The following is a 14,858-nucleotide window of genomic DNA, read 5'->3' as shown; positions in this document are numbered from 1 at the left end:
TCCTGGCCATTTGGTTTCTGGTAGGGTTGGGTCTGATGAGCAATGACCAATTTCTTCCCTGTGAGCTGAGCTGTGAACTGGAGTCAGGAAGTTACTGATAACATTTAAAGCCAGATTTATATTTATATTGTGCCTTTTTTCACCCAGTTCAGGACATCCCAAAATATTTGTCTTACTCTAATAATGTAGGTAACATGGCAACCAATTTATGCGCAACAAGCTCGCAAAATGAGAGGAGACACATGAGACGGCAGATGCTGAAACCTGGAGCAACAATCTGCTGGAAGAACTCAGCAGATCAAGCAGCATCTGTGGGAGGAAAGGAATTGTCAATGTTATGGGTCAAAACACTGACATTTCAACTTGAAATGTTGACAGTTCCTTTAGATGTATGGTGGAGAGCATTCTGACTGGTTGCCTCACAGAGGAGGCTCCAATGCGCAGGATCGCATCAGAACTGTTGCAAGTTTTCAACCCGAAACGTTCACAATTCGTTTTCCCCCACAGATGCTGCTCGACCTGCTGAGTTCCTCTAGTAGACTGTTTGAGGATCTCAAATAATCTGTTTTAATGAAGACACATGAGACAGCAGATGCTGGAATCTGGAGTAACTAATCTGGAGTAACTAATCTGGAGTAACTAGAGCATCCCACAGATGCTGCTCGACCCTTTGAGTTGTTAGTCTGTTGGAGGAACTCAGAGGGTCGAGCAGCATCTGTGGGAGGAAAGGAATTGTTGACGTTTCAGGTTGAAATCCGCTGAGTTCCTCCAGCAGATTGTTTGCTGCATCTGTTTCAATGAAGTTGATGGATAAATATTGTTCGGTACACCAAGGGTAAATTCTCTGAAATAATGCAATTGTTTATTCTACACCCAGCTGAATTATACGAACAACAGTTCAGCCTCTGCACTGCAGTGGAGTGTCGAAAGTGGGGATTGAACACAGAGGTGAGGTGTCACTCACTGAGACACAGCAGAGAGGGCAAATTGTTGACTAACACCACAGAGTCCACAGTTGGCACGTCAAACACACGCACCAACAATCAATGAGAATTCACTTGAATGGGGTGGAATTAATTGCACCAATTAGTAAATTAATTATTCACCCAAAGTCAGCCCAGTCCCGAAGACAGGTCTTACCCCAGTTTGAAACAAACAAGCCTGCTGCTACCCTCAAACTGCATTTGTTATGAGGAGGCTCTCACGCTCAAGGCCCAATTTTTCAGATGTGCAGTTATATCTTAAAAGTTTTATGTTACACCAGCTATAAGAAGGATTCATGATGAAAGCAAACTTTCAGTTCCCGTCGGTGAGGTGAATCAATTATTACTGATCCACTCCAGCGCCAACTGAATCTGCACAAATAAAAACGGCCTGAAAAAGATGGAAGTATGTGGCTTACATTGCAGAATGCCAAGAAACAAGTGCATTAGTCAGAATGTACTCAGAGACCAATTGATTAGTTGACTAAGGAATGATAGATCCAAAAAAGCATCCATGAGCATCAATCAATCAAGGTTGTTGCTATTAATGGAGGAGATCAGAGGCTCTGTGGAAATCATGTCCATGGATGATTACGGACAGGGCAGTGCTCAGGTAAAGAAGTCATTAATATGAGTAGAGCATGGTTGCATTGAATGGAAACTCAACATACGTTGGTACAAAAAAGAAATTCTGTTGTTCACAATGAGGAGCAGGAGAGAACACATGGTCTACTCCATCATTTAACCAGATCTTGGCCAATCTCCTCTTTCAACTCCAGATTGCTGTCTGAACCTCATTCTATTTGATTCCCCTGGATTTCAAATATGTGTGATGTACAGACGCACCTTGGGGTCCAAGTCCACACAAGCAGGAGGAACAGAAGCCTGAAGTCCCACACCACCAGGTTCAAGAACAATTACTTCCCTTCAACTACTTGGTTGTTGAACCAACCAGCACAACCCTAATGACTACCGTTTAACAAGACTATGGCCACTTTGCACTAAAATGGACTTTGTTTTCTTTTTGCTTTAACTGTGTTCTTTTTAGTAAAAATTGTGTATAATTTATGTTTATGTTTTTCTCGTGAATGTTGCTTATCTGATGCTATGTGCCTGTGATGCTGCTGCAGGTAAGTTTTTTCATTGCACCTGTGCATACATGGACTTATGCATGTGACAATAAACTCAACTTTGACTTTGACTTTGACAAGTTGAAAGGGTGGTAAAGAAGGCATGTGGCATGTTTGCCTTTATTAGTCGAGGCACTGACCTCAAGAGTCAGGAAGTTATGTTGCAGCTTTAGAGAACTCTGGTTAGGCCACATCTGGAGTATTGCATTCAATTCTGGTCGCCCCATTACAGGAAGGATGTGGAGGCTTTGGAGAGGGTGCAGAAGAGCTTCACGAGGATGCTGCCTGGATTACAGAGTATTAGCTATAAAGAGAGGTTGGACAAACTTGGGTTGTTTTCTCTGGAGTGGTGGAGGCTGAGGGGAGACCTTATAGAAGTTTATAAAATTATGAGAGGCACAGATAGAGTAGACAGCCAGTATCTTTTTCCCAGGTTCAAAATATCTAATACTAGAGGGCATGCATTTAAGGTGAGAGGGGGAAAGTTCAAAGGAGATGTGCGGGGCAAGTTTCAGTTTATCACACAGAGAGTGGAGGGTGCCTGGGATGGGCTGCCAGGGGTGGTGGTGGAGGTAGATACGATAGAGGTGTTTAAGGGGTTCTTAGATAGGCGCATGAATTTGCAGAGAATGGAGGCATATGGACCACGTGCAGGCAGAAGAGATGTTTAATTAGGTGCTGTTAACTTAATTAGTTCAATACAACTTCATGGGCCGAAGGGCCTGTTCCTGTGCTGTACTGTTCTATGTTCTATAACTTGATATGAACAAATTATTATTGTGACACAGAAGGAGGCTATTTGTTTCACTGAGTCCAGCAGGGCAGTCACATCAGTCCCATTTCCCTCTTGACTCATTGCATGATGGACTCGATGTTGCCATACCAAGCTGGGACGGATAGGATGCTTTCTATGGTGCATCTATAAAAATTGGTAAGAGTTATTAAGGACATGCCAAATTTCCTTATCCTTCTGAGGAGGTAGAGGCATTGGTGTGCTTTCTTGACTATGGCCTGACCAGGGTTAAATGTTGGTGATATTTACGCCTAGGAACTTGAAACTCTTAACCAATCAAGGGGCAATTTACCTCTCAGCATACCTGTGGGATGTGGGAGGAAACTGGAGCACACCTGGAGAGAGCCCACACTGGAGAACATGCCTAATGCACACAGACAGCACTGGAGGTCAGGACTGAACCCGGATTGCTGGAACTGTGAGCATTAACTCCTGCATACTATACCATTCTCAATGGGCGAGTACTCACACCCCTTTGGTGTGGATGCTCCAGATATTAACAAGGTAAAATAATTACCTGTGATCAAGTTTACACAGGTTGGAAACTTGCTGTCAATGGCAGGAACTCTTGATTGAATATGGACTTAGGTTTATGGGCTTGAATGTCTAACGATGTCATTTCAAGTTTATTCAAGTTCAAGTTTATTGTCACCCCCCCCCCCCCCCCCCCCCCCACTTAGGAATTAGCCAGTGTGAGTAACACAGAAATGTTATTGGTTCAGCAGGGTTTGTAGTTGGAGAATGAACTCAAAGGAATTACTACTTTATCAAAGTTTAAATACTATTTACGACTGCAGTTTACCTGCCTGTCCTCTACCAGTACACAACAGGCTGCATCGAACTCGATGACGCATCGATTGTTAAGGGAATGCCTCTAAATTATGCATGGCAACTGGTACGTGAAATTCTCTGCAGTTAGAAGTTGAGACAGGCAATTCTCTGCAGTTGACTGGGCACGGTCTGCAATGAGTAGTCAGGATTAACAATTTAGCTCAACTAATTAAAGGTTGTGATCAAAGTGACTGGTTATTTACGCTGGTTGGCTCTTGTGGACATGATAAATCCTAAAGTATTACCTTGAAAAACAGTTGGAGAATTGTCCTCTATCCTTTTTTCAAAGTATTTGTGGCTGAACCAATGGCATTTAGGCTGATCACTTGTCAATTCCATGTTTGCTGTTTGTGGGATCTTGTCATGCTACCGCATCTGATTCCAAATGTGTGAGATCAGTCTTGGATATAAACAAACGTAATTACTTATGACACTGAGGAAGGCCATTTGTCCTATCGAGTCTATGCCAGCAGGATAGTCACATATGTTGCATTTCTGTCCTGTCTTGTCCAATAGTACACAGCATACTTCTTCTCACATACCCACCAATTTCTCCTTCTGAGTCTTTCGCCATTTGCTTATATTAAGCAGCAATTTACAACAGCAATTAACCTTTCAGCATGCCTGTGGTATATGGGAGGAAATTGGAGCACCAGGAGGAACCCCATGTAGTCTGCTATCCGCTATCATTTCTACAGTATAGAGTCATTGAGTCAGAGAAACAGGTCCTTCGGCCCAACTGGTCCATGCCAACCAAGATGCCCATCCAAGCTAGTCCCAATTGCCAGCATTTGGCCCATAACCTTCTAAACCTTTCCAATCCATGTACCTGTCCAACCAGCTTTTAAAATGACTTTTGTTATTGTACCTGCCTCAAGCACTTCCTCTGGCAGTTCATTCCACATAGATATCACCCTTTGTGTAAAAAAAGTTGGCCCTCAAGTTCCTATTAAATCTTTCACCTCTCACTTTACACCTGTGCCCTCTAGTTCTTGATTCCCCAACCCTGGGAAAAAGACCGAGTGCATTCGCCCTGTCGATGCCCCTCATGGCTTTATACAACTCTATAAAATCATCTCTCAGTCCCCTACGCTCCTACATTATTAGAAATATGGTAGAGACTGCCCTTTAAATATAAAGTACTTTGTTGGCAGCAGAAAATATTGGTAAGTCCTGGAGTCACGGGAAGAAGATGTACAAATTTGAGTCATTCTGTTTCTCCTTCGTTTCTGCTTGTTGCAGAAATAAATTCAGATGTCAGTGGGAGCGTGGACCAACAGACTGTGTAGAACACGGTGAAAAGGAACTCTATAAATTCTATATCGCTTTAGCAGTTACACGCTAACATCTTCCACCATTTCATATTCTTGACTAGACACCTTTGTTCATTTTTACCTGTTTTCAACAGTTTGCTCCTCTTGCTTCTTTCTTCAGCTAATTAATTATTAAGTTAAATATTACATTTTATTTAAAGCAAAGGAATTAATTATTGGCTTGGCAGACCTATTCTGTCAATTGATAAGCTGTTGAGTGGTGAGAGCTCCCAAGTCCCAGTGCAACATAGTATGCAGGTCAAATATATTACTTCAGGGCAACACAGTGGCACAGCTGGTAGCGCTGCTGCCTCACAGTTCCAGTGACCCGGGTTCAATCCTGACCTGGGAAGCCGACCGTGCAGAGTTTGCACATTCTCACTGTAACCACGCGGGTCTCTTCCGGATGCTCCAGCTTCCTCCCACTTCCCAAAGACGAGGGGGTTGGAAGGTTAAGAGACTTTTAGTTACATGGAGCTTAGAAAAATACAGGGCTATGGGTAAGCCTAGTAATTTCTAAGGTAGGGACATGTTCGGCAAAACTTTGTGCGCCGAAGGGCCTGTATTGTGCTGCAGGTTTTCTATGTTTTATGTTAATTGGTCACAGTAAATTACACCTAGCATGCAGATGAGTGGTAGAATCTGAAGGGAGTTGTGGAGGGAAGAAAATGGGATTAGTTAAAGGGTGCTTGATGGTCAACACAGAATCGATAGTTTGCAGGGCTTGTTTCCATGCTGAATGGATAGTGTAGCGGTTGCTACCGCGGAATAAAACAAGACTCTACTCGGAGGATTGCCAAACAGAACTGGTTTATTTTCCCGCCTTGTGCGGGCCCTTTAAGGGAGAAAAACTCCCGCCCAAAAAACCGGCAATGACGTAAGTCCTACGTCATCAGGACTTTCCCGCGCGCGGGTTCTCCCCGTCGCTCGGAAAGACGAGGCCCGCCGCCGTCTTGGGCCTCGTCGCTCCGACGCCGCGCGACCCGACTGCCGAGCCGGTTCGCCCGACTAGACGGTGAGTCGCCACAGTAGCAATTTATTATAGAACTGTGTATAGTGATGGAAGCCAGAAGTGCATGTAAACTCGAGAAAGTCTGTGGTAAATATTAAAAGAGAATATTAACTGTCAACTAATCAAGGGAGCAGAGGTGGGATGTTAATTTGCTTTTGTAAAGATCTCCTTCCCATCCGCTGAGAATACTTCTACTTTATTGATTCAATATAAAGTAAGCACATTATGTTTCATGGCTGATTGTCTTATCTTAAAATGAATCCAATGATTGTGTTATTATGCAATTACCATTTAACTACAGTCATTGACCTTTTCTAATCAGAGTGATCTTGCCAAGTTTCAGTTTCCACCTCTGCTGATTTTTGCTACTCAATTTTCCAGGATTTGGGTGTCACTGCCAAAGCCAGTATTTATAGCTCATTCCTTATTGCCCTTGGGAATGTGTTGGCAACTGCTTCCTGAACTGCTGCAGTCCTTCAGGTGAATGATCGGTGATGCACTTCCAAGTCAGGAATGATGGCAGGGAATCTGCAGGTGGTGGCGCTTCCCTGTGCCTGCTGCCTTTGGTCTGGGACAGCAGGTTATGGCAGGGTGCCGTTCCTGTGAACTGTTCGTAACGCGGGGCCGTGAACCGAGTTCCCGCTCGGCAGAAGATGCCCGCAGCAGCCGGCAAATCCGTCCCGTCGGTCTCCCAAACACTCGTTTGTACGTACGGGCTGTACACAAGGCGGGTGTTTGTAAGCTGGGGTAGAGGTCTCGGATTTGGGAGTTGCTGTTGAAGTAGCCCAGGCACATAATATGGAAGACACAAGAGACTGCAGATGCTGGAATCTGGAGCAGCACACAAAACACTGGAGGAACTCAGCGGGTCAGGCAGCATCTGTGGAGGGAGATGGACAGTTGACGTTTTGGGTCGAGACCCTTTACTTGGACTGGGGATAGGGTTAGGCCCAGTCTAGATGATGGATCTCGACCCAAAACATTGACTGTCCATTTCCCTCCACAGATGCTGCCTGCCCCACTGAGTTCCTCCAGTGTTTTGTGTGTTGTGCAAGTAATATGTACCATAACTACAGTAAAACTCCGATAATCCAGCACCCTGGGACTTTGATGGTGTCAGACTCGCAGGTATTCTGCATTATTAGACATTACTCCTTTTAATACCCAAACACACCTTTATTTTGCACACTAAGCAGTGATACAACACTTCTCAGTGAAACTGGTGAGTTTAACAGGAGTAGGAAAACCAACCCACCTTCCTGACCCCAATCCCGGCTCCGGCCACACACCCAGCCCACAGCTCCAGATGCACATCCCCCTTGTACTGTGAACCCCCACCTCACATTCCACGTCAGTGGTGGAGCCAGATTCCGGACCATCAAGTGCCGGGTTGCCAGAGGTTTATTCCAGATGGTACACACTGCAGATGGTGGAGAGAATGTTTAAGGAAGTGGTTGACATATTAGAAGGTCTTCCTGACATCTGGCCTGTGATTATTGCACAGGTACAGCTCTTGACTGTGAGCATCTCAAAAAGTCTGGGTCCTACTCATACCCTATCTCCTCATTAACTCTCGTTCAACAGTGACCAGATGATGCACTCATCTGGGAAATGGTGGAGGAGGGAGGTGGTGGGGAAAAGTTTTGTCTTTGTCACCACTGAATGATAGAGTGGATCAGCAGAAGTTTTCTGCCTCTCTGCACATTAGTTCAATGACTTCATGAACCAGTATGTAGAACCAGGGGCCAGAACTTAGCCCACTTAATGCCGGTTCAAGACTAATTTCTCCTTCAACTGAACGTAAAGTTAGGTCCTATCCCCACCCACATAGGAGGGGACCACAAGCTTTAGAGAAGTGTCAACCTTGTATAACATGCAATTTAGTCTCCAAAATTCCGGGATCTGATTGTTCAGAAATCCTGATAACTCGGCATCTGGCTCATTAGTTTGGATTGTGAGGTGGGTGCTCAGAGTACAAGTGGGGTGTGTAACCAGAGCTGGGGTCCAGAACACCAAGGGTCAGGAATGCGGACAGGTTTATGACCAGAACATAGAATATAGAACAGTACAGCACAGGAACAGGCCCCTTGGCCCACGATGTTGTGTTGAACTAATTAAGCTACTGACACCTAACTAAACTAATCTCTTCTGCCTGAATATGGTCCATATCCCTCCATTGTCTACATATTCATGTGCCTATCAAAGAGCCTCTTAAACACCTCCATCATATTCAGAGCCCATACGTTTCCCAGTCCCTTTCAGCTGTCTGGGTTCACTGGAAAGTTTATTATACTACTGTGTAATGTAAAAAAAGCAAAATAAAAATGTGTGTTTGGGTATTAATAGAAGTAGTTAACAGCAAAACATACGTCAGGCTGCTGTTTATCGAGTACAGCTCGGTATTCTACACCATCATCCCCTCAGTACGAATCAACACGCTTCAAAACCTGGGCCTCTGTACCTCCCTCTGCAACTGGATCCTCGACTTCCTTATTGGGAGACCACAGACAGTGTGGATCAGTAACAACATCTCCTCCTCACTGACAATCAACACAGGTGCACCTCAAGGATGTGTGCTTTGCCCGCTGCTCTACTCTCTCTACTCTCAGGACAGTGTGGCTCGCTCAAATGTCATCTATAAATTTGCTGATGACACCACTGTTGTTGGCAGAATCTCAGATGGCGACGAGGAGGTGTACAGGAGTGAGATAGATCGGCTGGTTTAGTGGTGTCACAACAATAACCTTTCACTCAACGTCAGCAAGACCAAGGAATTGATTGTGGACTTCAGGAAGGGGAGGTCGGGAGAACACACACCAGACCTCATTGAGGGGTCAGCGGTGGAAAGGGTGAGCAGCTTCAAGTTCCTGGGCATCACGGTAGTGTAGCGGTTAGCGTAACGCTTTACAGCACCAGCGACCCAGGTTCAATTCCTGCCACTGTCTGTAAGGAGTTTGTACGTTCTCCCCGTGTCTGTGTGGGTTTCCTCCGGGTACTCTGGTTTCCTCCCGCATTGCAAAGACGTACAGTTAGGAAGTTGTGGGCATGCTATGTTGGCGCCGGAAGCGTGGCAACACTTGTGGGCTGCCCCTAGAACACTACGCAAAAAGATGTATTTCACTGTGTGTTTCGATGTACATGTGACTAATAACGATATCTTATCTTATCTTATCAATGTCTCAGAGGATCTATCTTGGGGCCCAACACATTGATGCAATCAGGAAGAAGGCACGCCAGTGGCTGTACTTCATTTGGAGTTTGAAGAGATTTGGTATGTCACTAAAAACTCTTGCAAATTTCTACAGATGTACGGCGGAGAGCATTCTGACAGGTTGCATCACAGCCTGGTATGGAGACTTTAATGCATAGGATTGCAAGAGGCTGCAGAGGGTTGAAGACTCAGCCAGCTCCATCACGGGCGCAACCCTCCCCACCATCGAGGACATCTTCAAGAGGCGGTACCTCAAGAAGGCGGCATCCATCATTAAGGACCCTCACCATCTGGGACATGCCCTCTTTGTGTTACTACCATCGGGGAGCAGGTCAGAGACAAGTGCAAGAGGTGGTCCGTAGTGTAACACCGAATATTTAGGAAAATCCGTTAGTCTGGCACCACTAAATTCTCAGGGATGCTGTATTATTGGATTTTTCATAGATATTGTTGTACAAAAAAATCTTGAAGTACAAAGGAACGCCAATCAGCCCATTATGTCTATGCCAGCTCTTTGAAAATCCAATCCAGTCAACCCCATTCCCTCACAAAAAGTTGGAGGAACTCAGTAAGTCAGTCAGCATCTATGGAGAAAAGTAGACGGTTCAGATGAAGGATCTCAATCCGAAATATTGATTGCCTGACCCGCTGAGTTCCTCCAGCTTTGTGTGTGTTGCTCCAGGTTCCAGCATCTGCAGTCTCTTGTGTGAACCCCATTCCCTCGGCAATTTTCCTAAATCTCTGCAAATATTTCAGGGATGTATTTAATTAATTTTACCTTTGAATCTCCTTCCATCACCCCTTTAGTTCAAAATGAGAGACAGTGTGGCCTCGGCTTAGAAATGAGAGAATATTTTCAAATTAGCTGGCTTGGTTTCAGTAGTCAGATGAAACTAATGATTAAAATCTTTGCACTTGCACCAAATATTAGCTCTACAGAGGAAAGCCTTTCACGAAAGTGAATGTGAGGAAATAGCAAATGATGATTAACAATTACTTGGAGACTATGCATCTTAATGAGATAGAAATAGAAAGTATTAAGAAATACAAGAATTAGTTCCTAAAATTGATTTTATTCAAAGGAATTGTCTTTTGTAGACAAGTACAAGATTCATTCCAATGTCAGAGTCAGTGCCTGGTGAAAGTTTGCAGAACCTGGGCTTCCTTTGGGAATAGGAACTTTGGGATTTCCTGTTAGATCATCTGGAATTATGAAGGAAATTGACGGTAATGTCACTGGAGGCACATCGTTCGTTGTGTCCATGATCACTGAGGGACAGGGAGTGGTGTGTAAGGGCAATGATAAATTCGATGGTAAGAGGGAGATTAACAGTCTAGAATTAAAGGGAAACTATATCAATGTAGACGATGTGAATTCAAACCACTTTGCACAATCACCTTTTGTTCAAATGACAACCCCCCCCCCCCCCCCCACCACCACCCAGTTTGTTCAACCATGGAAGGATTGTTTACTGGGTTGTTTTCTCTGGAGCATCGGAGGCTGAGGAGACCTGATAGATTATGAGAGGGCTAGGTAGGGTAGACAGCCCAGGGTAGAAATGTCTAATATTAAGAGGTCATGCATTTAAAGTGAGAGGGAGGTAAGTTCAAAGGAGATGTACTGGGCAAATTTTTGTTTTAAAACATAGAGAGTGGTGGGTGCCTGGAATGTGCTGCCAGGGGTAGTGGTGGAGGCAGGTACGATAGAGGCGTTTAAGAGGTTTTTAGATAGGCACATGAATGTGCAGAGAATGGAGGGATATGGATATTATGTAGGCAGAAGGGATTAGTTTAGTTAGGCATTTAATTACTAGTTTGGCACAACATCGTGGGCCAAAGGGCCTTTTCCTCTGCTGTACTGTTCTATGTTTTATGTCTGTATAGGTACCAGCTACTGGTCGATGGAAGAACTGATATGTTAGACCACTTGTGCTTGGGTCCTTGATACACCTTGTGCCTTTAGTATTGTTGCCCTGGCTCATAGGGAGCAGCTTCAGAAACACACATCTTGCTTGTTACTCTTATACCATCAACAACAACAATTTGCATTCACATAGTGTAGCACAACATCTGAAGGTGCTTCATGGTCACTGAGCTACACAAGGAGAGATAAAGCCAGATGACCAAATGCTTCGTCAAGGAGGTGGGTTTTAAAGAGTCTCTTGGAGGAAAGAGAAGCAGGGAGGTTTAGATTGGGATTTCCAGAGTCTTGGGAGCAGACGTGATGGCTGCCAGTGGTGAAGGATTAAAATCAGGGAGGCCATGAGTGCAGAGATCACTGAGGGTTATAAGTTTGGAGAAGATTACAGAGATATGGGGGGTATCTGGAAAATTAAAAAAATCTAATCACTGTAGCAGTGACCGAGAAAACCATCAGATTACTCCTGGTCCCCCAGGGAAGGAAATCTGCCATCCTTACACTGTCCGGGCTACACGTGACTCCAGATCTACTGATGTGGTGACAAGAAACTGCAGGCACTGGAATCTAGAGCAAAAAACAGGCTGTTGGAGGAACTCAGTGGGTCAGGCAGCATCTGTAGAGGGAAATGGACAGTCGATGTCGAGACCCTTCATCATGAAACGTCGACTGCTCGTTTCCCTCCACAGATGCTGCCTGACCCACTGAGTTCCTCCAGTGGTTTGTTATTTGCTTCACTGGTGTGGCTGACACTGAAGTGCCTCCTTAGTTCAGAAACGATGAAGGACAGACAATAAATGCCAACATTGCCCATGTATGGATAACAAAAATGTGGCTTAATAATTTTGTTTGAACATTTCTAAGCATTGTATATGAAAAGATTTAGTCATAGAGTCATACAGCATTAAAATAGGCCCTTCAGTCCATCTGGTCCATGCTGACCAAGCTGCCCATCCAAGCTAGACCCATTTGCCCACATTTGGCCCATATCCTTCTAAACCTTACCTATCCATGTACCTGTCCAACTGTATTTTGAATGTTGTTATTGTACCTGCCTCAACCACTTCCTCTGGCAGCTTGTTCCACACACATACTACCCTCTGTGTAAAAAAAGTTGCCCCTCAGGTTCCTGTTAAATCTCTCCCCTCTCACCTTCAACCTATCCCCTCTCGTTCTTGATTCCTCAACCCTGGGAAAAGGACTGTGTGCATTCATCCTACCTATGCCCCTCATGATTTTATACACCTCTATAAGATCACCTCTCAGTCTCCTACACTCCAAAGAATGAAGTCCCAACCTATCCAACCTCTCCCTATAACTCAGTCCCTCAAGTCCTGGCAACATCCTTGTAAGTCTTCTCTGTACTCTGTCCAGTTTAATAACATCTTTCCTATAGCAGGGTGACCAAAACTAAACACAATACTCTAAGTGCGAGTTCACCAGCATCATGTACAACTGCACCATGATCTCCCAGCTTATATAGTCAATGCTCTGACTGAAAAAGGCCAGCGTGCCAAAAGTTTTCTTCACCGTCCTGTCTACCTGCTCACTCCACTTTCAGGGAACCATTTTCTTGTACTCGAGGGATTTGAAAAGGGTGATACTGAAGAAGCAGGTCAAAGGTCAAAGAGCCAACATTGGAATGATAGGCCAAACAACCTCCTTGTCTACTCCAGTTCTGTAAAGACTGTACAATTCCTTGGAATGTGCAGACAACAATCCTGTTATTGCCTGCCAAACCTCTTCACCTCTCCTTGCTTCTTTGAGATGCCCCTTAAAATCAAGTACTGATCAGCAACCTTCTTGATATTTTAATACAGTTATTATTTTAGTCTCAGACAGAACTAATTAAAGGTTTATGCCAAATCCCCTCACAGGATGCTGCCAGGGATGGAGAGTTATTGTTAAGAGGAGAGACTGTCTAGACTGGAATTGTGTTCTTTAGAACGAAGGAGCCCAAGGGAAGATTTAAGCAAGGTACAAAAATCACGGGAAGCCTAGACAGGCTATGAAGTGATCTAATACAATGACATGCATTTATATAGCAAAACAGAAATAAAATACTGCTGATGCTGGAAGTCTGAAATAAAAGCTGAAAGTACTCAGTTTGGCAGAACAACTAGGGTGAGGCAGAGCTCTGGTTTCAGATCAATTAATGTTCCATTCTGATGATATGTCATGAAACACCAGTATGTTTCCTTCTGCCAGAAGCAGCTTCATCTTTTATTTCCAGCATTTTCTGTTTTTAATGGAATTTATATATCACATTGGATATAGCAAAATATTTCAGATCCATAAACTCTCTTATAATCACTTTCAAGCCTAGTTTTTTGGATTCAATTGCTAAATGACAAACATAGCAAAATATCACAGATCCTTACAATCATTTTTGAGCCTCTTATTTTGTCTTCAATTGTTCAACGACACAACCCCTTTAGAGTGGCAGTATGTTCAAAGAGCTGGCACAGAAAGATGGGCTGAATAGTCTCTATATCAGCTGGATGATTCTTTTAATTATATAGAATTAGCTTTAGAGAAAATCCCAAATGTCCTCCTATAAAATATAATTCAATCGTTAGACATTGTAGGATAATGAGGATATATCCTCATAGAGTAAGAAACGAGGATAGGATTCTAAAAGCTCTTCAACCCTATTATCTGTGAAATGTACTGCAGCTTTCACTGAATGTACCCATCTTTAAGCCAGAAACTAGCTTCTTGGAGCAGAATACCATAATTTAAACAGCAAACAGGAAAAGGTTGATGTAAACTGTGCTTAATACCAGCTGCAATCAAATCCATACAGTATCAATTAAAGAGTTAAACCCATCCAGACAACAGCCACATTGCTTAAAAGGTGTTGCCAATAACAAACTGTTTTAGGGTTCTATTGACATAGTTGCTTCTTTCAGTACTTCATTTCAAATATGCAAAGATCTATATGAGAAAAAGCCAGAGACTTTGAAAAACAGTAGGATTCTTAAGGATGAAAAATTAAGTAGATCAGTCAGCACACAAAAGGTTAATAATAACGTCCAGCATACATCCCAGATAACTACCACTACGTTAAACAATGACACTCTGCACGCTTAACTGGGGCTTATCGACATACACGCTGCATTAAACTTAGTCTGTAATAATTTGTATATATCTAGTCCTTCATAAAACTTAATCCCACTCCAAATATACAAATTTTAAGGACGGGAATTTGCATGCAACTGTCTCCCATAAGCCACAAGTTGCTAGAGATTTAAGTTCGCTTACTTACTTATGCCGGTGTCAAAGGAACAGTGCACCTCTTCAGTTTCGGGAACTTTTATCTTCCAGTTCAAATTTGATGCAAAGTTGGCAGTGTGCAAAACAACAGAAGGCTGGTCGCTGGTTTTGTGTTGACAGGTAACCAGTTGAAGTTGCTTTTCACCCCCACCTCCCACCCCCCTCTCTGCTTAACTGAGGAAATCTTTCTTAGCTGTCCAAAACAAAACCTAGTGCCTCTGATCACTATGGAGGCAGGGCCTGTCTGTGTCCAATTGATTTTCACTCAGGAGCTTTTCAGCAGAGATTTGACCAGATCTGTGGGAGGTTTAGATAAACAGCAAAGTATGATTCATCTGAATCATTCTCTCCTTCATTCAGAGAAAAAGGCTCAGATGGTAAAGACAGGGGC

The 14,858-nt window shown here is 43.7% G+C and overlaps 1 protein-coding gene across 1 annotated transcript in view; it reads right to left on the bottom strand.

Annotated features, from left to right (window-relative positions):
- LOC127585349 (synaptotagmin-4-like) overlaps window positions 1-14,606 on the bottom strand; it is a 62,644-nt gene extending 48,038 nt beyond the window's left edge. Inside the window, 1 exon segment of the mRNA XM_052042749.1 lies at window positions 14,460-14,606. Within this exon segment, the coding sequence (XP_051898709.1) occupies window position 14,460 (1 nt within the window). The 5' untranslated portion in view covers window positions 14,461-14,606.
- Window positions 14,607-14,858: the final 252 nt, after the last annotated feature.

This window comes from Pristis pectinata, chromosome 32 (assembly GCF_009764475.1).
Source record: "Pristis pectinata isolate sPriPec2 chromosome 32, sPriPec2.1.pri, whole genome shotgun sequence".
Classification (NCBI taxonomy): Eukaryota; Metazoa; Chordata; class Chondrichthyes; order Rhinopristiformes; family Pristidae; genus Pristis; species Pristis pectinata.
Note: the sequence above shows the minus strand (reverse complement) of the source record. Positions and strands in the feature narration are given on the sequence as shown.